This window comes from Tupaia chinensis, unplaced genomic scaffold (genome assembly GCF_000334495.1).
Source record: "Tupaia chinensis unplaced genomic scaffold, TupChi_1.0 Scaffold000359_1, whole genome shotgun sequence".
Taxonomy (NCBI): domain Eukaryota; kingdom Metazoa; phylum Chordata; class Mammalia; order Scandentia; family Tupaiidae; genus Tupaia; species Tupaia belangeri.
This window is the reverse complement of record NW_006159855.1, coordinates 3,044,965-3,069,353: the sequence shown is the minus strand read 5'-3', so window position 1 is coordinate 3,069,353 and position 24,389 is coordinate 3,044,965. Positions and strand designations below refer to the sequence as shown.

The following is a 24,389-nucleotide window of genomic DNA, read 5'->3' as shown; positions in this document are numbered from 1 at the left end:
ATGTCGCTGGACTCACACGTAGTCGACCACGGTTCACGTCCCGGACCCGGTGGCTTAAAACTCACGCCGGGCGCGTGTGCGTGCGTGCGCAAGATCCCGAGAGGAGAATGGAGGAGAAGGGATTGCGGCGTGACCATCCCCCCTGGGGGGTGATTTCTCGCTTTCTGTCTCTATGTCTCTCTCTGTCTGTCTGGCGAGTGCATGCGCCCTATAGCGAAAAACTTCTCCAGAAAAAAAAAAAAAAAAGATGATATCCATCAGAACCTGCAGACCTCCCCTGGGCCAGGAGTTAATATGGCCTACTTAACCTTTCTCATTGATTGTGTTTCCTCTGCCGTCTCGCATTTTCTCATGTACCACATGGCCACAACTCATATTCATCCTTCTCCTGGTTGATATGGTCCTGGTTGTTGTAGTCCTGGTGTTTGTGCAAGCGTCAGGGAGTGGAGATAAGTGTCCAGGAGTTATTGAGAGCCCAGGTGGGAATGATAGGTGGGAAATCTCTCAGGGCAAGCATTTCTGCCTTAAGGTCCAAAGTTCCAGTAGCAGGCTGACTGGTAACGTCCCTGTTTCGTTGTCATAGTGATAGCAGATAGCCAAAGCTGAGGGAGAATTGTAAAAATGTCATCAAGAGAGAAAGCAGTACTTTTTGTTAAAATTATTTTGTGGGCTCTAGGTTAGAGACTCCTGTGTCCTAGCTCCCTCAACCTTCACCCTCACATCCTGACAAGTGCACGGCTAAAACAGCCCTTAGTAGATACATTTTCATGCTCCTAATGTCAGCTGTCAACTGTCTTAAAGGAGAATTTTGGAAGACAAGAACAAAACTTTGAGTTGCATTACAACGAGATCTTAGAAACACTTGCTCAAAAATATGAAGAAAAAATACAAGCTCTAGGGGAGAAAAAGAAAGAGAAGCTGGAAGCCTTATATGGACAACTGGTCAGCTGTGGAGAAAACCTAGATACTTGTAAAGAACTGATGGAAACAATAGAGGAGATGTGTCATGAGGAGAAGATTGATTTCATAAAGGTTAGTAATGAAATAACGAAGGTAAAAGTGAAATGAAATCAAGTGATGAAAGGACAGTTACGGCTGGGGTAGGTTAGGTTGTCTTCTCTCTGCCTGGAAGAGTTAGAATTGGCTTTTATAGTCAGCATCAATATGATTCTGCCAGATGTTCATGATGGGGACATTGTCACCCCATCTCTCTGCCTAACAGCTGACACTTTGCTTCCATCACTGTTGAGGTAGTCCTGTTCTTTGTTCTGCCCTGGTTACCCAGAAATCTGCCCCTGCCTCCTAGAGCTGAGCAAAAACAGCATGCTGAGAGTTTTCTGGTCATCTATAATTGCCTCTAGGAGCTCCAGAGGGAAAGTTATCAGGATAAAAAGGCACCTTAAATTTCCTGGTTGTGGGGTCGGTAGGTGGTGTGGTAGTTAAGGTGACTGGACTCCCACATGGCTGATCATGGTTTGAGTCTTGGGCCTGGCCTGCTTTCTCACTTTCCTTCTCTCTCTCTTTGTCTCTCTCTGTTCAACTTCAAAAAAATAAAATAATAAAAATAAAATAATTCTTTTTTAAAAGATTTTTTTACTTTATTTATTATTGTTATTATTTTCCAGTTTGATCAGAGACAGACAGCAAGAGACAGAGAGAAGAGGAAAGTGAAAAAGGAAGCCACCAGGTCCAGGTCCAGTTGGCCATGTGGGAGTCCAGCACCTTTAACCACCATGCCACCTGCCGGCCCATAAAATAATTCTTTAAAAAATTTTCCTAGTTGCAAGTGTAGCAGTTATAAATCTTCACAAAAAGACTCAAACCCCCATGAAGCTTGACTGTAGGCATTGTGATTTCGGTTGAAGCTGTGGTCCTATATATTTACAAACTCCACTGAATGTGGCACAGATGTGGTGTCCAGGATGTAGGGGAAGGACTTCAACTTCTAGAAGCTTTTTGGTTGCCATGGATGGCCCAAGGAAGAACCAAGCCCATAAGTCACCCCTCAAAGCCCAGTAGTGCCTGCTTCCTACCATGCGTTGGGTGAGCGATGGGCTAAAGCAGGAGAACAATTTGGCAGGTACCGTGAGGCCTCACACCTCTTGAGCTAGTGAGCCCACCATACAAGACACACTCCAGATTGCATATATACGTGAAGGTATCTTCTCACCATCATTTTTGATGGTGAAAAACTTAGAAACAACTAAAGTGTCCACCTATAGAGAAATTGTTAATGATGGAATTTCCATTTAATGAATCAGTGATCCAGAAGGCCATCGGTAACATGGAAAATGCTTACTTCATGTTCCTAGGGGAGGGGGCTGGCAGGCGGCTTGGTGGTTAAGGGCACTGAACTCCCACATGGCTGACCATGGTTCAAGTCCTGGACCTGGCAACTTGCCTTCTCACTTTCTCTCTCTCTCTCTCTGACTCTGTCCCTCTCTGGTCAAATTAAAATAAATAAATAAATTTAAATCAAATCATTTTTAAAAAATGTTCCTGGGGGAAAACTAGCATGGAAGGGAATGTGGTTTGGTGAGGGTGAGGGGTATGACTGACTTTTTCCTGTCTCCTAATTTCAAAGTTGTATTCGGTTTTGTTTTGTTTTTCTATGTGTATACCAGAAGGCACATGTGATCACCAGATGCTGAGAGAAAGAGGCAGGGAGAAGGAAGGGAGAAAACACCCCACAATGGGATGTAGTCGTGCCCCAATCCCTCTGGTCCATTTCTCCATTCTCTTGGGATTTTGGACACACATGCACATGCACCCAGAGTGTTTTTTAAGTGGGCTGGGATTCAAACTATATGGTCAATCATGTGGAATTTGGTTCCCTTAACCATTGTACTGGTTCTCCAGGTTTTGAAACTATGTTTATATTATCATATAGGTGGGTTTTTTTTTTTTTTATTTCTGAAGTCAACTTAAGGTTTTCTCCTTTTCCTTTATAGGATGCAGTGGCTATGGCTGACAGGTAATACTTTTATTCTGACATGTATTTTCTTTTCCTGTTTCTTTCCTAAATATCTAAATAAACTCAATTCCACTTGGTTATGTATTTCCAGTTTCAGTTTCTGTGTCTAATCCTAAAAGCAAAATAGCACTGGCTTTGGAGTGATGGTGCAGGGTCACAGGAACTGTTAGTATTGAATCTCAGAATCTCGGGCTGGGAGCATGTGTGGTGAGACCCAGCCAGCAAGCCTGTGGTCAGACGTCTCCATAAACCCCTCATTTCACCAGGAGGTACTGAGATCTGAAGTGCTCCCCCATCATCCCCCAGTTGTGCCAGGACTCAGACTATGTGTATGTGTGTGTGTTTTTAAGAATTATTTTTTATTTAACTTTATGTATTTGCTGATTTATTTATTTATTTTAATTTGACCAGAGAGGGACAAAGTGAGAGAGATAGAGAGAAAGAAAGTGAGAAAGCATGCCGCCAGGTCAAGGACTTGAACCATGGTTGGCCATGTGGGAGTCCAGCACCCTTAACCACCATGCCTCCTGCTGCCCCCCTATGTTTTTATTTTAAGAATTATTTTATTTATTATTATTTTTTTTAAAAAATTTGCTATAGGGCACATGTGCTCACCAGAGAAAGATGGGGCCAGGGGATCGAGAAAACAATCCGCCAGGTCCAAGACTTGAACCGCAGTGCTTAAGTCTCTGGACTCCCATGGCAGACTGTGTTTTAGAGTCGGGCAGGCAGGAGGTCAAGCCCTGCTATACTCATGACCTTGTGCAAGTCCAATCAGTCTGAGACTCGCCTTTCTTATTTATAAACAAAGATAGGTTTGCGTAAATGAAATAAGACAATGTTTGAATATGAATACAGAAGTTTAATAATGTGTTAAGTGATGAGTTTTGACAAAGATAGACCTACTTTTGAATTCTTCCTGTGCCACTTACAAACCCTGTAACTGCCAGGAAGCAGGTGCAAGAAGTCTTAAAGGCTTTCAGTCAACTCCTTGAGGGCATGAGGCCATGTACAAAGGAAGCCCAGGGAGTCTAAACCCTCTGCATCTTGGGGTCTGGGGTGATGTAAGGTAGGGAGCTCCAGATCAGCTCCTGAGAGACCTTTCAGAAAGTGTGAAACTGGACCTCCTTGGCAGATGCCCTCTGAAATGTTCTCCTACTCCTTAAAAACACAAAGCAGTCCCACCCATTGCTTCTGGTGACCTTCTAGGTCAACCACAAAGGCAGATGATGGCAAGCAGACAGCAGCATGTTAAACTAAAGAAACAAAGGTTCAACAAAGATGCTGTCTTCATTATTACTGGTGACTAGTTAGGTAGACCCTAAGGAGAATGCCCTTCTGTTCTTTTTTTTTTTTTTTTTTTTTTTTTTTGCTATAGATTATGTGTGCTCCCTGAAAAGACAAAGACAGAGAGCGAGAAACCACTTCCCTGCCCCTCCCCAGGAGGGGCGGCCATGCCACAGTCCCTTTTCCATTCTCCTCTTAGGATCCTTGACATACACACACATGTGCCTGGCATGAGTTTTTAAGTCACATGATCCGGGACTCCAACAGCAGCTAAGTAGAAGTCCAGTGACATAACCTACTTTATCTGCTGGTCCCTCCCTCCATTCTTATTAGCATATCTTTTTATCCTAACAGACTCGGGAAATTCTTGAAAACAAAAACAGATGTGGAAATCTCTACGCATCCTGATTTTGAAGACCAGACCTTGGACTTCTCTGATGTGGAACAGCTGATGGGCTCCATCAACACCATTCCAGGTAGATCTCACCTGTATGTATTCTCTGCAGCTCCAGATTCCTGGAACTTTTGTGTGACGACCACTGTTTCCGATAGTAACTGTACTGTTCTACATCCCACCAACAGTATAGAGAGGCTCCAATTTTCCACATCCTCAACAATACCTGAGGGTCCAAGACTAGAACTAACTAGTTGGCCATGTGGGATCCAGCTTCCTTAACCACCATGCTACCTGCTGACCCAGCTTTCATTTTTTTCACCATTGAGTATAATTTTAGCTGTGAGCCTGCCATATATGTCCTTTAGTATGTTGAGGTATTTTCTTTCCATATCTAACTTGTTGAATGTTTTTGTAATGAAAGGGTATTAAATTTTGCCAGGTACTTTTCTGCAGCTACTGAAATGATAATATGATTAGTTATCTTTGCCTTTTTATAATAGTCATCCTACCAGATGTAAGGTGATATCTAATTGCGTGTGTGTGTGTTTTTAAGAATGGTTTTATTTTACTTTATTTATTTATTTTTATTTTGACCAGAGAGGGACAGAGTGAGAAAGTGAGAACGAGAGAGAGAGGAAAAGTGAGAAAGCAAGCCACCAGGTCTAGAACTCGAACCGCAGTCAGCCATGTGGGAGTCCAACACCCTTAGCCACAATGCAACCTGCCAGCCCCCCTCACTGTTTTTGATCTGCATTTCTCTGATGATTCATGATGTTAAGCAACCTTTTATATAGTTAGTGGCCATTTGTATGTTATCTTTGGAATAATGTCTGTTCAAATCCCTTGCCCATTATTTAATTGAATTGTTTGCATTTTTTGCTATCAAGTTGTATGAGATTCTTTTTTTTTTAATTTTTATTTTATTTACTCATTCATTTTTTAATTTGACTGGAGAGAGAGAGTCAGAGAGAGAGGGAAAGTGAGAAAGCAAGCAACCATGTCCAGGACTCTAGTAGTGGTTAGTCATGTGGGTGTGTCCAGCACCTTAACCACCATGCCACCTTCTGGTCCCCAAGTTGTACAAGATTCTTACATATTTTGGATATTAGTCCCTTATCAGATGAATGGTTTGTGAATATTTTCTACCATCCTGCAGATTGTCTCTTCACTCTCTTTTTTCCTTTGCTCTGCAGAAGCTTTTTAATTTGATATCATCTTATTTGTCTGTTTTTTGCTTTCTTGCCTGTGCTTTTGGTGTCAAATCCAAGAAGTCATTTTAAATCATTATTGAACACCCTATGTTTTCTTCTAAGAGTTTTACACTTTCAGGTCTTAGATCTAAGTCTTTAATACATTGAGAGTTTATTCTTTTTTTTTTTTTTTTTTTAGGAAAGGTTTTTGCTATAGGGCGTATGCACTCGCCAGAAAGACAGATAAACAGAAAGCGAGAAATCACCCCTCAGGGGGGATGGCCACACCGCAATCCCTTCTCCTTCATTCTCCGCATGGGATCTTGGGCACGCATGTACACGCGCCCAACATGAGTTTAAGCCACCGGGTCTGGGACTCGAACCACAGTCAGCTACATGGGAGATCAGCGACATAGCCATTACACTAACTGCTGGTCCCAAGAGTTTATTCTGTGTGCAGTATAAAATAGGGATCAACTAAGGCTGGCAGGTGACATGGTGGTTAAAGGCACTGGATTCCCATATGGCCAACCATGGTTTGAGTCTCAGACTTGGCAGCTTGCTTTCTCACTTTCCCTTTCTCTGTCTCTGTCTGGTCAAATGAAAATAATAATAATAATAACAAATAAAATTAAATAAATACATAATTATTCAAAAAATAGGGGTCAGCTTTTTTTTTTTTTTTTTTGCAGATGAAAAGCTGGTTTTCTCAACAACATTTGTTGATTAGACTGTCCTTTCCCAGTGTGTGTTCTTAACACCTTTATCAAAATCAGTTGACTAGGGGCCAGCAGGTGGCGTGGTGGTTAGTGGCACTGGACTCCCACATGACTGACTGTAGTCGAGTCCTGGACCTGGTGGCTTGCTGTCTCACTTTTCCTCTCTCTCTCTCACTCGCTCGCTCTTACTCTCTTGCTCCCTCCCGCTCTGATCAAATTAAAGTAAATAAATAAGGTTAAATAAAATAATTTTTAAAAATTGGTTGATTATACATGCATATGGGTTTGTTTCTGGGCTCTTTATGGTGTCCCATTGAACTGTAAGTCTGTCTGCATGCCAGTATCTTACTGTTTTGAGTCCTGTATATTTGTCATATATAAGTTTGATGCCTCCGCCTTTGTCTTTTTCAAGGCCACTTTGGCTGTTAGCGGGTCTTTCATAGTTCCACATGAATTTTTGAAATTTTTTTAATTGTTTTTATATTATGTCAAGTAGGATTTATCTCTGTGATGAAAGGATGATTCAGCACATACAAATCAATAAATGCGACATCCCCCCATAATATCACAAAGAATAAAAATCATATCATCTCAGTAGATGTAGAAAAAGCATCTGACAAAACGTAACACCCTTTCATGACAAAAACATTCAACAAATTAGGTTTAGGTGGAAAGTACCTCAACATGATAAAGGTCATATATCGCAAGCCCACAGCTACCATTATATTCAATTGTAAAAAAACTGAAAGCTGGGCTGGCAGGTAGCATGGTGGTTAGGGAAGGTGGATCCCACATGGCCAGCTACATGGTTCAAGTCTTGAACCCGGTGGCTTGAAAACAATGCCAGACAAGCCCCAAATCCTGAAAGGAGGTGGAAATGAAGGGGATTGTGGTATGACCATTCCTCATGCGGGACGCTTTCTCACTTTCTCTTTTCTCTTTAATTAGCACATGTTCCCTCTGGCAAATTTTAAAAAAATAAAGAAAAACTGAACGCCCAGGATAGAAGGAGGTGCTACTGTGGGAGAATTACAGAGGAAAAACACTGCTTGTTTTTCTTCTCAGTTGCGTGTGAGGCTATGTGGGGGTGGAGGAGGCAGAAGTATTAGCTAGTATTAACTAATAGAGAGGAAAGAATTAACTTAATAGATGAACTCCAGAATAGTTGGCTCTGAAAAGCACTATTGGCCACCCCAGTCTTCTCCCATTGTAATGTAGGAGACAGTCATTGGCCACCCCCAGTAAAAGCAGGGCATCATCACTACAGGCTTCCTTCCCTCTGTGCACGCCAGGGCAGGGGCAGCAGTGCTGTGAGCCTGGTTGTCCTGCCTTTCTGGTGGCTTGGAAGGACCAGAGGACCCACAACCCAGGGCAAGACTTGCAGGCTCAACCCTAACCTGGATCCTCATCACTGACACTGTTCCCCAAGCTCACCTGCACTTGTCAAAGCAGGAATAAATACACGGATTGTTCTTCACAGGCTTATGGTTAAGAGCCTTTACATTCTCATCCTTGTCCACTCTGGGCTGCCTCTTGCATTCCCAAAGACCACGGACAAATTAGGGAATTAATGGTCCTATAAGAGGGGCCAGTCCCACCCCACACTTCTACTTAAGGCTGCTCTTTGTTTGTTTTTGTTTTGTCTCCTTTTCTAGCTCCTTCTGCTCCAGTGATAAACCCACAGGCGCCCAACTCAGCCACGGGTTCTTCAGTCCGAGTGTGCTGGAGCTTATACTCTGATGACACAGTGGAGAGTTACCAGTTGTCCTACCGGCCAGTGAGGGACAGCTCTCCTGGGAAGGACCAGGCAGGTGAGGTGCTGCCAGGAATGTATTCATGTTCTTGGGAACAGTCCAGTTCCCTCTGAGGCCTGGGCTCTGGCTTCCTGGCAGTTGGGAAGGTGGAGAAGGGCAGGCTGTGCATGTGGAGCTGTCATGAACTGGGAACTCCCGGCAGGTGGAATACAGGCAGGAGGCATGGCAGAAAGGGTTAGAAAGGCAGGTTGAGGCCTCACCGGGGAGGACCGTAAGGCCAGGTTAAGGTTCCTGGAGTGCGTCTCCAACCATCCTGTCAGAGTTGTCCTTGGGCTCAGTCTCTGGTTGCACTATTTGCAGAAAAAGCCAGGGACGCCCCTTGTCGAAGTGGCCTCTGGCACAGGAGACACTGGAGGGTTCATCTGTAGATATCTGAGGACAAGGGGGCCTTGCAACCTGGAAGGGCCACTGCTGATCAGATCCACATTCTCAGATCAAGATGGCTCCTGGTGATGGCACTAGATCCACATTGGGCACTTGCTGGCCTATTCTTTTTCTTCTATTTATAAAATTCCTTCCTTCCTTCCTTCCTTCCTTCCTTCCTTCTGTCCTTCCATCTCTTTTCTTTTCTTTTCTTTTCTTTTCTTTTCTTTTCTTTTTCCTTTTCTTCTCTTCTCTTCTCTTCTCTTCTCTTCTCTTCTCTTCTCTTCTCTTCTCTTCTCTTCTCTTCTTTTCTCTCTCTTCAATTTGACCAGGGAGAGAGCGGGAGAGAGTAAGAAAGCAAGCCACCAGGTCTGCGACATGAACCACGGTTGACCATGTGGGAGTCCAGCGCCTTAACCACCACACTACTGCCAGCTCTGACCCATCCTTTTTCAAGGGAAATAGGATGGGCTGGTGGGGGGTTAGGGCTGGGGTACCCCCTACCCCCATGCAGTAATTGATAAACTATTCTTCTGTTGAGACAGTAGGATCAGGAAGCAGAAGAACCCTGGCCGAACACTGAAGGAATCAGCAGATCAGGGCCTGCCCTATGTGCAGAAGTCAGAGTGAAAGTGCTAGAATGGGACTGAGAACTCTCCATCTGTGGGTTAGAACCCTGACACCCAGAGAGAAAAGAGCCATTAGTGAAAACCCAGTGGATTATGGCAGAACCAGGATAGGAATTGGGTCTGGGGCTAGCCTCTAGGACGGTGGTCAAGACAGCTGGATCCCACATGGCCTTTACACAGTTTGAGTCTTGAACCCTGCAGCTTGAAAAACACACTGGGTATGTGTGTGTGCAAACCCAAAATTCCAAAAGGAGAGAGAAATGGAGAAGGGTTTTTGGCATTACCATCCTCCATAGTGGGGTGCTTTCTCATTTTCTCTCTCTCTCCCTCACCCTCTGGCTAGTCATGTACCCTCTAGCAAATTATTTTTTAAAAGAAAAAAAGGAATTGGGTCTGCTGGCTCTGTGCCCAGACCTCTGCTCTTGGGACTAGGCATGCAGAGGAAGGGTTTTGAGTTCCAGAAGATGAGGATAGTTTTTCTACTCAGGGACCAGGAAGGAAGGGAAGTTCTTGAGGAAAAGTAAGAGCTAAGTGTAAGTGAGGAAGGGTGAAGGCTGTCAAGATGAGGACTAAAGAGGACATGGAGGAGGAAGCGCTTGAATAGGGAGTTGGCAACCAAGAAGTCAGACCTGATTAACCACAGCGTTGGCCATGAATCAACCCTGTTGGCACCTCCTGCACACACACAGAAGCCAGTGTATTGGGGCTGTGTCCTGGTAACTCATAGAGATCTTTTAAGTGAACCACTCTGTCTTTGTTTTTGTTTTTATTTTTAATTTCCAGAGGGCCACGGGCACTTGGCAGAAAGAGAGCGAGAGAGAAAGCACCCCCCTCCTCTGGGGCATGGCTATGTCATAGCCCTTTTTCTTCATTCCTGTCAGGATTTGGGGCACACATCCGCAGGATTTTCTTTCTTCCTTTTATTTTTTAAAGAACTATTTTATTCAACTTTATTTGTTCATTTATTAATTTGACCAGAGAGGGACAGAATGAGAGAGAAAGAGAAAGCAAGCCGCTAGGTCTGGAACTAGAACTACGGTTGGTCATGTGGGAATCTAGCGCTCTTAACCACCACGCCACCTGGCGGTCCCAACATGTACAGGGTTTTCAAGCTTCCAGGGCCAGGAGTTGAACATCTGGAATCCAGCTGCATCGCAGAAGGGTGCAGGTGCAGGGAGGGGAGGATTCCTGGCTGCTTTTGTAGTCTAGAACCGTGGGATTAAACACAAAGAATTTGGAGCCTCTTGTCCTGTTTTTAGGGTTGAATTCTTGTCTTTTTCTTCCCCAGAGTTTACAGTGACCGTCAAAGAAACATATTGCTCAGTGACAAACCTCGTGCCCAATACCCAGTATGAATTTTGGGTCACAGCTCAGAATAGGACTGGTCCCAGCCCCTCCAGTGAGCGTGCAGTGTACATGACAGGTAACAGGGGCACTCGTTTTCTGTAATGAGGGTCTGCATTCATGGAGACATAGGAGTCACCGGGTCCTCGATGTCACGGGGTTCTTGATTTCATTTGGAAGGGCAGAAAGAACTGCATACTTTTATTTCTTTCATTTAATACACCGAGTCTACATGACTGGTTGCACAGGAACATTTCTTCATGGCTGATCTCAAAATACTAAAACATCCCATCTGTGGTCTCACTGACATCTGGACCTTGCAGCCACACTCCTCTCCAGGAACGTTCTAAAGGGGCTCCCTGGTCTGCTTTACTCCCACTCAGTCTTTCGTGGGAGGAAGAGGGTGGCCGCGATGCTTGCCCATGGCTCTGAACAACGTGGCTGGGAATGAGCCCTGTGATCACTTCTCTCCTTTCTCCTGTCTTCAGCCCCTTCCCCTCCCATTATAAAGAGGAAGGAGATAAGGAGCTGTGAAGAGGCCGCGCTGATTTGCTGGGAGTCTGGAAACCTGAATCCGGTGGACTCGTACACAGTGGAGCTAATCCAGGCAGATACGCCAGAAGCCTCAGGTGTGACAGAGTGAGTCACAAGGGCACTTGCTGGGCTTGAGAGACCCTGACACAGTGAGAGGGCTCAGGAAAGGTATGGAGTCAGGGGCTGGCCTCACGGTGCGGTAGTTAAAAGTTGTGCTCTGGGCCATATTCCACATAGCCAACGACAGTTCTAGCCGGGTGGCTTAGAAAACACTCTGAGCATGTGCATGCATGCCCACAATCCTGAGTGGAGGAGAAGGGATTAAGCATGACCGTGCCCCATGGGGGTGCTTCCTCTCTTTGTCTCTCTTTCTCTCCCTCCCTGATCCCTATGTCCAGTGAGCATATACACCCTCGGGCATTAAAAAAAAAAAAGGGCCAGCAGGTGGCATGGTGGTTAAGAATGTTGGACTCCCACATGGCCAACCGCAGTTCGAGCCCCAGACCTGGCAGCTTGCTTTCTCTCTCTCTCTCTCTCTCTCTCTCTCTCTCTCTCTCTCTCTGCCCCTCTCTGGTCAAATTAAAATAAAATAAATAAACAAAAAATAAAGTTAAAATAAAAAATAATTCTTAAAAAATGTGGAAATGCTTAGAATCTGTAGAGAAGCTCAGAATCTGTGATACATGGAAATTCCTTTTTTTTTCGAGAGATTTTTGCTATAGGGTACATGTGCTTCCCAGAGAGAGAGAGAGAGAAACAGAGAAACAGAAAGTGAGAAATCACCCCCTAGGGGGTTGGCCACAACGCAGTTCCTTCTTCTCCATTCTCCTTTCAGAATTTTGGGCACGCATGCATGCACACACACCCAGCGTGAGTTGCAAGCTGCCAGGTCTGGGACTTGAACTACGACTGGCCATAAGGGAGTCTAGTGTCTTCATCATTATGCCACCTGCTGGCCCTCTGTGAACTTTTTGAAGACTTATCATAGATGAGAACTGAACTCCAGACCACCAGAGTGTACAGTTCTTAAGAGTCCATGGACGGTGGAGGAAGAACGGATGTGCCTCTAGTTTGCAACCTGGCATTCTGGAAGCCTGTGGATGAACCAGCCAGGGACCTGGCACCACCACGCTAGGGGCTGCCCCATTGTGGAACATGGAGTGCACTGACCTGGATCTGAAGTGGTAGGGAAGCAGATTCTTCTATGCTAAATGCCAAGCTTGGAACCAGGCTATCCATCCCCCATCCATCTGTTCCAGGTGAATCTACGTGACCACAGCCACATTAAGGCTGGCCCTAGATACCTGCTTCTGGAGCTACTCAGGAGTGGGGCAGGGGTCCGTGGGTTCAGTTTCCTTTGCAATTTGTGCCAATACCACAGTAGCACCTGACACCTGGAACCAACCCATAAAGATGAGGTTATGAGAGGGCTGGTCAGTGACCTGAAGGGAAGAAATAAATTATTAAATTTAAAAGAAAAAAGGTTCATGGAAAATGCATATTGTGAAAAACTATGCATGGATTTTATAAGTTTTTACACCAAAATAAGTTGTACTTTAATCCTATTCCCATGAACTTTTTATTTTTATTTTTGAGGTTTTTGTCTTAGGGCATGTGCACTCACCAGAGATAGTGAGAGGGAAAATGAGAAATCACCTTCTAAGGAGGATGGCCACACCACAATCCCTTCTCCTCCTAGGATCTTGGGCATGCATGCACATGCACCTGGCATGATTTTCAAGCCAGTGGATCTGGAATTCGAATGACAGCCATGTGGGCGTCTAGTAATATAACCACTAAGCCATCTGTTGGCCCCACTATGACCTTTTTAAAAATTTTTAAATAATTATTTTATTTAGCTTCATTTATTTATTTTAATTTGACCAGAGAGGTACAGAATGTGAGAGAGAAAGAGAGAGAAAGTGAGAAAGCAAGCCGCTAGGTCCAGGACTCGAACTGCAGTTGGCCATGTGGAAGTCCAGCACCCTTAACAACCATGCCACCTACTGGCCCCCCCATCATGACGTTTTAAAAGTCTCCTCACCCAGTGACCTGGAATCTAAAGAGCATAATTAGCGTTTAGACAATGAACAAGCGCAAGTGCCACTCTGGCTTAGAGCTGCAGCCTCTGGGATGACCTGGTCAGCCTGGCCTAGTCTGGGTGAGGGTCTTCCATCTCGAAACTGCCATCTCCCTGAAGACTTCTCTAGCCCACCTAGACTGGAGGAATGCAGATGGTGCCATTGATGGGTTTATGTTGCTGTATAGTACAATTTAAATAAATTTGGTAATGGGCCAATAGCTGGCATGGTGGTTAAGGCACTGGATTCCGCATGGCCAACTGCAGAGTTCAAGTTCTAGACTCTATGGCTTGAAAATCACTCTGGGTGCATGTGTGTGCGTGCCCAAAAACTTGAGAGGAGAATGGAAGACAAGGGATTGTGGTGTGACCATCTACCCTGGGGGGCGGTTTCTCATTTTTTCTCTCTTTCTGTCTCTCTGCGGTAAGTGCACACACCTTATAACAAAAATCTTAAAAAAAAAAAAAAAAGTAGATTTAGTTATTTCCAATAGGCAGCTGTCTTCAGGTGGTTAACATCAATCACTGGGCTGGCTTCTGTGGGCCCTTTTAGCTCTAGTTAAAGTCATTTGTTCATAAACGCATATCAAAAGCCTTCTGTAGGACCGGCCACTTTGCTTGGGTTAGGTACTCAGCCCCAGCCCTCAGGGACGTTACAATCCCACAGACAGGTGGAGACACACTGGCTTCTGCACGCATGCTCTGCGTGCCAGTTAGACGTGTGGCAAGCACGGTGCTAGGGGCCTAGGAAACTGGGTTAGGGAACTCAGAGAGGGACAGCTACAAACACGGGGATTAACACTGAAGCAAGGGAAAGTGGATGGGGCTGTGGGTCAGAGGGTGATTTAAGTACCTAAGCCCTGAAAGGGACGCCAGTACTCAGAGCCAGATACCCTGGCCCCACACCAACTTCAGCCCTGCTTCCGTCCCAGGTCTGTTGTGGGCATCCCAACCTGTGAGGCCCTGGTCCAGCTGCAGCCCAGGCAGAGCTACACGATCTACGTGCGAGCCCTCAGCGTGGGAGGCCCCAGTGCCAGGAGCGAGCCTGCTACCGTCCACACCACAGGTCTGTGCCCCGGTCATGCACTCTCTGGGGCCTGAGGTGGCCACTTTGTGGCAGACCCAGTGCTGCCACGACTTCACTGGAAAGCAGATGAATATCATAGGTAGGGACTCTTGGCAGATCAGGCCTAGAAGGGGCTCAGGGATGATCACAGTCTTGTGGTCCCATTTTGGAGATGGGGAGACCAAAGGCCCGAGTCACATAGCAGTTTGGTGGCCAAGCAAGCCCCAGGGGATGCTATACCCCCAATTCCAGTTTCTTCTTCCCTTTCCCTTCCCATAACCTTACTCCAGAACTGTCACATCTCATGCCCAAGTCTTGAGTTAGCAAAGTCAGCAGTAGGAACAGCCAACGTCTGTGGTCCCCACTCTGCGCTCTGCATTCTGAGCTTTGCCGAGGCGCCTTGAAGCCAGGTGTCTGTTTCCACACTTTCAGGAGGAAATCCAGCTCAGACCAGCTGGTTAGGCAGAGAAGTGGGGAGCCTGGGCCCAGGGCTTGGGGACAACATTGCCTTGGCTGGGTCTCTCATTGAGACATTGTGTCATTTCGTCCTCATTTCCAATACTGTTGGGGCCAGCTCCATGGCCTGGTGGTTAAAGAAGTGGCTCTTATGTGGTCAACCACATGGTTGTAGTCCCAGACCCAGCGGCTTGATAAATACACCGGGACGTGTGCGTATGTGCCCAAAGTGCCCAGAGGTGGGAGAGATGGAGGAGAAAGGATTGCAGTGTGATTGCGCCCTATCAGGAGAGGCTTTCTCCCTGACCCTCTCCTCTCTCTCTCTGTGAAGAGTACCTGCACCTCGGGAAAACAACAAAAAACAAGACCAAAATAAAACTAAATAATGTTTTATTAAGTCTCTTCTCTGCCAGTTTTCGGTGAGCTTTGTTTTAACCCTGATTTGGGACCGACTAACCTCCTTTCTTGTCCCCTGCCCTAATTGCAAGTCAAACACTGAATTTTGCTAACCTTTCAAACAGTTCACTAGCAATCCCTCCAGTTCCTAGTTCCCGTACCAAGTAGGTGAGAAATCCTGTCTGTGTGCAGGTATTTACAACCTAGGCGGTAAGAGCCTCTGCGATCAGAGGCTTGTCCAGATTTCAGTTGTCACTGCCAGCTGACTTCCTAATCACCCTGTCTCAGCATCCTCATCTACAAAATGGACGTAGTAACTCCTCTTTCTAAGTGTAATCGTAAGGAGAGCACACAAGAACTGCCCACCACACATTAACTGTCATCCTTATTATTGGATGGCAATTATTCTGCAAGGTCCAGACTTAGGCCTGACCTGCCTGGGGCTAAGCCAGCGATGAGCAGGAGAAACCTCTGCCAGTGGGGAGCACCGTCATGGCAGTGAAAACATTGGCTGGGGGTCTTCTCTCTGTCCCCTCCCCCACAGGAAGCTACTTTCACCTAAACAAGGACACCTGCCATCCGTGGCTGACCATTTCTGAAGACGGGTTTACAGTCGTAAGAAGAGAAGGGAAAGCCCGAGTGAAGGAGCTGCCACCCGACAGCACCCGATTTACCAGGTACTCTCTCTGCTGCTCCCTAGAACATTCTGGGAACTTCCCTGGTACACACCATTATTCAGGCAAAGTCAGATTATGACAGATACATTATGAAAGGGGAAAGAAATCTCAGAAATGAGTGAGGAACGAAGGGGTGAGGAAGGGTCTGGCTGGTGCTCAAAGAGGCTGTCCAGGGCCTAGAGCAGGGCAAGGTCTTGGGGATCCTCTCGCACTATCTGGTAGTATAAGAACAGAAACAAGGGCCCAGGGCTCCTACTGTCAGCCCAGTGCCTTCTCCAGCACTGCAATGCCTTACACCAGAACTGCTGTGACAACTGGCGGTGGTCCGAGCCTCGCCAAAGCTGGAGGGGACAACTGGCCTTAAGCTCAGGCAGGAATGAGGGAGACTACTGGTCTACCAGATGCTGCCCCCGTCTAGCTCTCTAGCTGCTTCTAGAACTTGGTACTAATTAAGGCTGAAATTATTTTACTATCTTTCTTTTCAAAGAAATGTAAAAGGATTAAAAGTAAGGGGAAAAAAAAAAAAAAAAAGTAAGGGGCAATTTTCAACTTCCGGGGCTAATTCTGTTTGGAGGATTAAACATTAAATGTAACCTCTTTGCTTCCCAGCCACCAGGGCAAAATGTGTTCTTGGTTGGTTGGGTTTTTAGAGTCAAGAGGAAGGACTGCTGATGGAAAACCACATTCAGCCTCCCTGCCTGGGTCCTGGCTGGTCCCCTCAGCTGTCTCGACTCTGGCTTCCAGCTGGCCTTTGGACCACTCATAGGGCGAGCACCGACTGTAAGTTAGTGTGAAACAGCGGGACTCTGCTGGGTTCAGAGGAGAACACTTGATCTTGTCTCTCCTCTGCCCACTCAGGCCAAGGCTGGAGGCGTAGAGAACAGGAAGAAGTAACAGAGGCCTTCCGTGACTGGCACCACGCACTGTTTACAGTTGACTCTGGTGGGCACTTATTAAGGGCTAGAGCAGAGATTAAACTAGACGCTTAGGAACCACAACATCATTCCTTAGTTTTCTGCCTTGGATACTGTGTGATAATAAGTCTGTTAACCAAACTGGAGAAAATATGACAAATATGTACCACCAGACTCCGAACACACACTTTGGTGGGTGAGAGGCAAGAATGTGAATGTTTCCGTTTGGGACATTCTGAATTTGAGACAGCAGGTGGAATTGAGTCTAGAGCTTGGCATAGAGATGGCGTCACTTGATAGGTGAGATGACTGAGGGGAGGAGTTAACATGCAGCCTCCTCCTCAGGCATTCAGAGCTTTGGCATTTTGAAATACTGAATGAAAAAGGGCAGACATCAGCAGATGGCGTAATGGTTATGTTGCTGGACTCCCACATAGTCCACCATGATTCACGTCTCTAACCCAGCAACTTGAAACTCACGTTGGGTACATGTGCGTGAGTGCACAAAATCCTGAGAGGAGAATGGAGAAGGGACTGAGGCATGGCTATCCCCCCAAGGAGGTGATTTCTTGCTTTCTGTCTCTGTCTCTTTGGCGAGCGCATAGGCCCTATAGTAAAAAATCTCTCCCCCGCCAAAAAAAGAACAAGGACAACTAAAAAGTAAAAGCTATAAAGCAAAGGAATTTATTTGTCTGACAAAACTAGCTCCAAATAAGGGTCAGACCCTGGGACACACATCCAGCATCACGGGCAGCACTCTCAGAAAGAAATGACGGACAAACCCCCTGACTCAGAGGAAGCAGGCCTCCTTTAAGCTAAAGTGTTTGTAAGAGTATATTTGGGGGCCAGCATGTGACATAGTGGTTAAGTCGGCTGGATCCCACATGGCCGACTCCATGGTTTGAGTCGAGCAGTTCGTGGGTAGTAAGATAATGGATCCTTCTTCGAGTCAGGAGGGTCCTTCAATGGTCCATGGTTCGTTCGTACTGCATCCTGTGAGCTTTCAGTCTCTTTTTTTAATGAACAAGTGAATCAAACTTGTATTATTTGTATTATAAAAGCCCCAAATTGGGCCTTCAGGTGGCATAGTGGTTAAGTTACTGAATCCCACATGGCTGACAGCACAGTTCAAGTCCTGGACCCAGCAGCCTGGAAAATAGCCAGGCACATATGCCTGTGTACCCAAAATTCCAAGAGGAGAACGGAGGAGAGGGATGGTGGCATGACTATCCCCCTGAGGGGTGATTTCTCACTTTCCCTTTCTGTGTCTGTCAAGTACATATACACTATGGTGAAAAAAAAAACAAAAAAAAACCTTTAATAAAAAGACCCCAGGGGCCAGCAGGTGGCGTGGCAGGGGCCAGCAGGTGGCATGGCAGTTGAGGGTGCTAGACTCCCACATGGCCAACTGTGGTTCGAGTTCTAGACCGGGCGGCTTGCTTTCTCACTTTCCTTCTCTCTGGTACATATACACACACACATATACCAGCAGTTGGTGTAATGGCTATGTCCCTGGACTCCCATGTAGTCGACCACAGTTCAAGTCCTGGACTCAGTGGCTTAAACTCACGCTGGACGCTTGTGCGTGCGTGCCCAAGATCCTGAGAGGGGAATGGAGGAGAAGGGATTGCAGCATGGCCATTCCCTCTGGGGGGTGATTTCTCGCTCTCTCTCTCTCTCTCTCTCTCTCTCTCTGTCTTTCTGGTGAGCACATGCACCCTATAGCAAAAACCTCTCAAAAAATATTTATTTTTTTAAAAAAGGCCGCATATCCTTTGTGAGAGGGCACGGAGCCTGTCCTGTTGGTTTCATGTCCTCCTCTCCCGTTGTTTCCAAGTATAACAGTCCTCTCCTCCTCCTCAGTGCCAGGTGAACTCTGGGCACCGAGGCAGGTCCAGAAGCACCTCCCTCCATACTTGTAGGGCCCCGACTGAGCCTGGCATCACTTGTCACACTACCAGGCACCCCTAAGTCATACATGTTTTCACTTTCTAAACCCAGGTGTGCTGCTGTCATGGGAAGTCTGATTCCAGTGCGAGGGCGCCATTACTGGGAGGTGGAAGTGGACGAGCGTGTGGACTACACGGTTGGCGTGGCCTTTGAAGATGTCCCCAAACACGAGGACCTGGGAGCGACCCACCTCTCCTGGTGCATGAGGCACACATTTGCCTCATCGAGGTAAAGTAAAACCTGGGCACTGAGATGAAAATTGGCTTTTGAAAGATTAGGGTGAAAGATTTTCGCCAACAGTTAAGTAAGGATCACATTACGATTTACTGAATATTCTAAGGTATTTCTAGAGTTGTTTCCCGGTGAGAAGAGAAAGAACAGTTTTTTTGTTGCGATAAAAATATCACAAATTCATGTAGAGCTTATTATGTGGCAACCGTTATTCTACATTCTTACATGGATGGGCTCATTTATTCTCAAAATTGTGTTATCCCACTTGAAAAATAAGAACACTTCCCCTCACAGCAGTTAGCTAAGCCCCCAACACGGGACTCAGAGCTTGGATGCAGACCCAGGCAGACTCATTCAGACCCTGGCTCCAAAGACTGCATTCTTAACCACTGAGTGACCCATTTTTCATCTGCGCATAGCTCCAGTGTGATTAAATAGACACAGTTGAATTGATGGACCCAGTTCCATCTTGTTAAGTGAACATGGCAAGCAGCTTAATGGTTATGGCAAATTCTGGTCTGCGTCTACTGCTGAGTACTCGATCTTTATACATGGGGTGCTGTCATGAACTTGGGGGGAAACCCATGAAGCCCAGGTCCATGGGTGAGATTTTCAGACTTGGAAGGCCATGGTTACAACCCTCTTACACCTCAAAAATTGCAAAAACAAAACAAACACCACACTGCTTTCTCAGAACCCCTTGAAATTTGGAGCCTCCGGCCTCCTTTGGCTTCAGAAGTTGTATTAATGTTCATCCAGTGTTCTGTGCCCCTGCCCCTCTGTCATGGCTATTTAAATATTATCATGCTCAAACTTAAGTTGGAAGACTTCCCCTATCAGAGATTTAGACTGTAACAAATCCCAGTAAGCTTCAGAGCCAGTTTGGAGAATGTAAGAATTTCTGTGTACTAAGCCAGATAGTTATTTTAAGATTCTGCCTGAAGTAAAACTAAAGATCAAAGTCTCCTCTCCTTCAGAAAGGGGAGAGCCAAGGGCCAGAGAAAACCGAGGTAGTGTAAAGGACATGAAGGCATCTGTGGGTAGTGGGCAGGGCTGGGGGTTAGATGAGAGAAGAGAGATGACAATGTGAGATAGAATGAAAAAAGAAGGGCAAAACCAACAGGCCAAAAGGTAGAGCCAGAGCAGTCCTATCCTGGAAAGATGTAGGTGTGTGTGTGCGCGTGTGTGTGTGTGCGGGTGCACATGTGTGCAGCAAGTAGAGGAGGAGAGTAAGGTATCCCAGGATGAGGGATCCTGGCTGACTCATATTTTTTGGTTCATAGTGTTAGCTCTATTGATGGTGGGAGGGAAGGGCTCGTTTAGCTTGTTTAAGGAAAGGGGCCACAGAGAAGATAAAGGGAGCTGGAAAGGAGACGGGCTGACTTGCTCTGGCACACTTAGAGGTCTTCCAGGTGTCCGTCCCAGCATGCTAGCCTACCGAGCTCTTCCAGTGTCTGTAGGCAGTCAGAAATCACTGCGACTGGCTTTGGTTTCAGCCCTCTATGAGAGCGCGGAGGACACTGGGTACTTGCACTGTCCAGCACTAATCAGTGACAGGCCTGCTGGCTGCTCTGAGGTCTGCAAACTCAAGAACTGAGTGGCAGACCATCCTGTAGTACAATGGTTAAGTACTGTGTGGAAGCTAGATCCCACAGGGCCACCAGGTTCAAGTCCCGGTCCTGGTGGCTTAGAAAACACACAGAATACAATCATGACAGGATGGAGAATGGAGGAAAAGGATTGCAGCGTGACCAGACCCCAGTCTCTCTCTTTCTCTCTGATGTGCACATGCTCTCTGACATTTAAAAAAAAAAAAGACTGAAAGCCTCGGTGTACTTGTACACAGGAGAGCTCACCAGAAAGGCTCCTTTAATCACACGAAGATCCCAGGGTTCCCTATTTCAGATGTCTGTTACAAAAGATTTACACATTTGAACTCTGAAATCCAGATTTTTAAAATGTGTTCTGTTTCTATGCTAATTTTGATACAGTATGCATCCGTGATATTTTATATATAAGTTTCTTAGACTAAGAAGCTGCTCACAAACAGAGTTTGTAATGAATTTCTTAGGACAGGTTTTAGAAAAGAGATGCAGTATAGAGGACCTAGTTAAATGAACTGTTGCTCTGGTCATCATTAATACACAACAAGCACGTGAATAAAATCAATGTGAAATGTTCTATCAGTAGTTCATCCACAGGATTTCTGAAGCTTTGTTATATCAACATTTAATTTCCAGGCATAAGTACGAATTTCTGCACAACAGGACATCTCCAGATATACGAATAACAGTTTCCCCAAAGAAGATTGGCGTTCTGTTAGACTATGAAAATTCAAAGTTGTCATTTTTCAATGTGGACATCTCTCAGCATCTACACACATTCAGTTGTCAGCTGCACCAATTTGTGCACCCCTGTTTTTCTCTGGAAAAGCCTGGGACTCTAAAGATACATAATGGCATTTCGATGCCAAAGCAGGCCACTTTCTATTAGACCAGTCGGCCATTCTGATGGTGTTTCTCCACTTTTGTACATGCCCTTTCTGAGGCCTCTCCTGGCCCAGCTGCCTGACTTTGGCATTCAAGCACCACGTGTCCAGCACAACGCAAGATTCACATTATCATCCGACAGACTGCTATGCTGGCACTCGGCCCCTGACCTAGACTCTAGTCCTGGGCACTGCCTGTGTAACACTTAGGTAGTCATTCCCAGGCCTGGCTGTATGAGGAGGGCTTGGACTAAATTAAAGTCCGTCAGGTTATCCGACTGTATCGGTCTGTTTGTGTGTGTGCAGTTATCTTGAGCGTCCAAGGCCTTTAGAGCTACAGGGAGGAGAGGGGATCTTACTGGCTCCAGCAGCCGGGGTGTAGTCATGACAGTTCATGAATTTCCAAGTAACAGGCCTGAGAAAGTGAGTGGCTGCCCAGAGGACCAGGGCAGCCATAGAGCCCCGTGCCTTCCTCAGTGGCCTTCTACCTCCTGTCTTCCCATGGTGAGCAGCACCGTGGCTCGCATCCTCCCACCGTCCACTCTCATGCACTGTACTCACACCTCTCTAGTTCCAGAATGACCTCTATGATGCCTAAGTCCATGAAGGCAGGGACGGTGTCTGTCTTGTTCGTCTCTTGATCCTAAAGGGTTAACGCGGAACAGGGGCACACCATGTATTTGCTGAATAAATGAGTGTCTTCTTCATCTAACCGCTGCTTCTTGGCCTCTCACTGCTCCCCATGTGAGGGATGGCAGGGCTCTTTCAGAACCACGCCCGAAAACCGAAGGCCAGGAGGCGGGGGAAGCTGGCAGGGCTACAGCAGGGAGGAAGAGAAGGGGATATGTGGCTTGATGGCAAGATTGGGGAAATGAACTATTACACACTAAATGCTACACACAAGCAGCCTACACATCATTGTGGTATGTTCACACCCTTGTGTTTGTATGTGTGTGTGTGTGTGTTGAAGGGGACTATGGGATAGATGAGAAAAAAAAACAGAAAATATTAGCTGTTGGGCCAGCCTGGTAGCTTAACGGTTAAGGGAGCTGGATCCCACATGGCCAACTGTGCTTCCAATCCCAGCCCCAGTTGCTTTAAAAACACACTGGGTCTGGGACCAGCAGATGGGATAATGGCCACGTTGCTGGTCTCCCACATGGCCTACCGTGGGTCAAGTTCTGGACTTGACGGCTTGAAATTCATGCCAAGCACATATTCGTGCATATCCAGAATCCCAAGGAGAGTGAAGGAATTACGGCATGGCCATCCCCCCTGAGAGGGTGAGTTCTTGTTTTCTTTCTGTCTTTCTGGCAAGCACATTGCACCCTATAGCAAAAATCTCTAAATATACACACACACACGCACTAGGTACAAATGTGGACATGGCCAAAATCCTGACAGGTAGGACAAATGATGGGAAAAGGACTGCAGCATGACCACACTCCACGGGGGGTGCTTTCTCCTCTCTCTCTCTCCGGCGAGTGTACTACTTCCTGGCAATTAGAAAAAATGAAAAGAAAACATGAGCTACAACTGATTTTAGTAACTATCCCTGCAACATAGAGAACTGGATTTGAAACCAGAAGACCTGGGTTTGATTGCTTCTTTGTAGCTGCTTTGTCTTACAACCCTGGAAGAGTCACCTAACCTTCCAGAGCATCTATTCCCCTTCAACGGGAAGAATAATACCTGTCTCCCAGGGAGATTCACTGGAAGTCCTAAGAGCACCTAACAGTACGTGGCACACAGCAAATGCACAACAGGTTTTTTAAAAGACATCACTAGGCCGGGACCAGCAGTTAGCATAATGGCTATGTTGCTGGACTCCCACGTAGTTGACCGCGGTTCGAGTCCCGGACCCGGTGGCTTAAACTTATGCCAGGCACGTGTGTGTGCGTGCCCAAGATCCCAAGAAGAGAATGGAGGAGAAGGGATTACGGCATGGCCATGCCCCCTGGGGGGTGATTTCTCGCTTTCTGTTTCTCTGTCTCTGTCTGGCAAGCGCACGCGCCCTATAGCAAAAACCTCTCCAAAAAAAAAAAAAAAAAAAAATCACTAGGCCAAAGAAAGGACAAAGCTGAGCACAGCAGGAGTGGCCTCTTGCTCTCCGGCATCCAGTGAGGTTGTCCATGCCATCCTGTGACCTTGACACCCAGCTCCATCAGCCGCATCCCTGGTTCTCCAGTTCAGGTTTCCAGCTGCCACTTAAGTTCTGCCTATGCAGCATTTTTGAAGCATATGAGTCAGGCTGCAAAGTACCTCTATTTGCAAAGCAGTTATCCGAGACAATTCAGTGCCACGCTCCATGGATGCCTCTCCAAGCAGATATGCCCTAATCTCTATGTTTAAGCTTCTGTGTTAACTGAAACTAGCCTTTCAATTTACAACTTTCATGATTTCCAGCACTCACAAAGTCTGACACACTGCACACTACTGAACTCTGCCTACTGGCATGAACAGCAGCTCAGATTCCCAAATTAACAACTCACCCTGATAATTTTACAGCTTATTTTACACACACACCACCCCTGCCCTGCCAAATGGATCACCCACCCTGAAATAAGCAAAGTACAGCAGATGTAAGCACAGAAATAGTTCAAGTTATAAACAACCTAAACATGCTTATTCAAAAATGTTCTCAGTGGGACCAGCAGTTAGCGTAATGGCTATGTCGCTGGACTCTCATGTAGCCCACCGTGGTTCAAGTCCCGGATCCAGGGCACGTGTGCGTGCGTGCCCAAGATCCTGAGAGAATGGAGGAGAAGGGATTGCGGCATAGCCATCCCCCCTGGGGGGTGATTTCTCACTTTCTGTCTGTCTTTCTCTGTCTTTCTGGTGAGCGCACGCATCCTATAGCAAAAACCTCTCAAAAAAAAA

At 46.3% G+C, this 24,389-nt stretch overlaps 1 protein-coding gene across 1 annotated transcript in view; it reads left to right on the top strand.

Moving 5' to 3' along the window:
- The window catches only part of FSD2 (fibronectin type III and SPRY domain containing 2), a 31,790-nt gene extending 9,998 nt beyond the window's left edge, over positions 1 to 21,792 (top strand). Inside the window, 10 exon segments of the mRNA XM_014589482.2 lie at positions 802 to 1,032; positions 2,952 to 2,974; positions 4,616 to 4,737; positions 8,223 to 8,378; positions 10,662 to 10,796; positions 11,206 to 11,356; positions 14,264 to 14,397; positions 15,794 to 15,926; positions 18,842 to 19,018; positions 21,262 to 21,792. Coding sequence (XP_014444968.1) covers positions 802 to 1,032; positions 2,952 to 2,974; positions 4,616 to 4,737; positions 8,223 to 8,378; positions 10,662 to 10,796; positions 11,206 to 11,356; positions 14,264 to 14,397; positions 15,794 to 15,926; positions 18,842 to 19,018; positions 21,262 to 21,514 — 1,515 coding nt within the window. The 3' untranslated portion in view covers positions 21,515 to 21,792.
- The last annotated feature ends 2,597 nt before the right edge of the window (positions 21,793 to 24,389 follow it).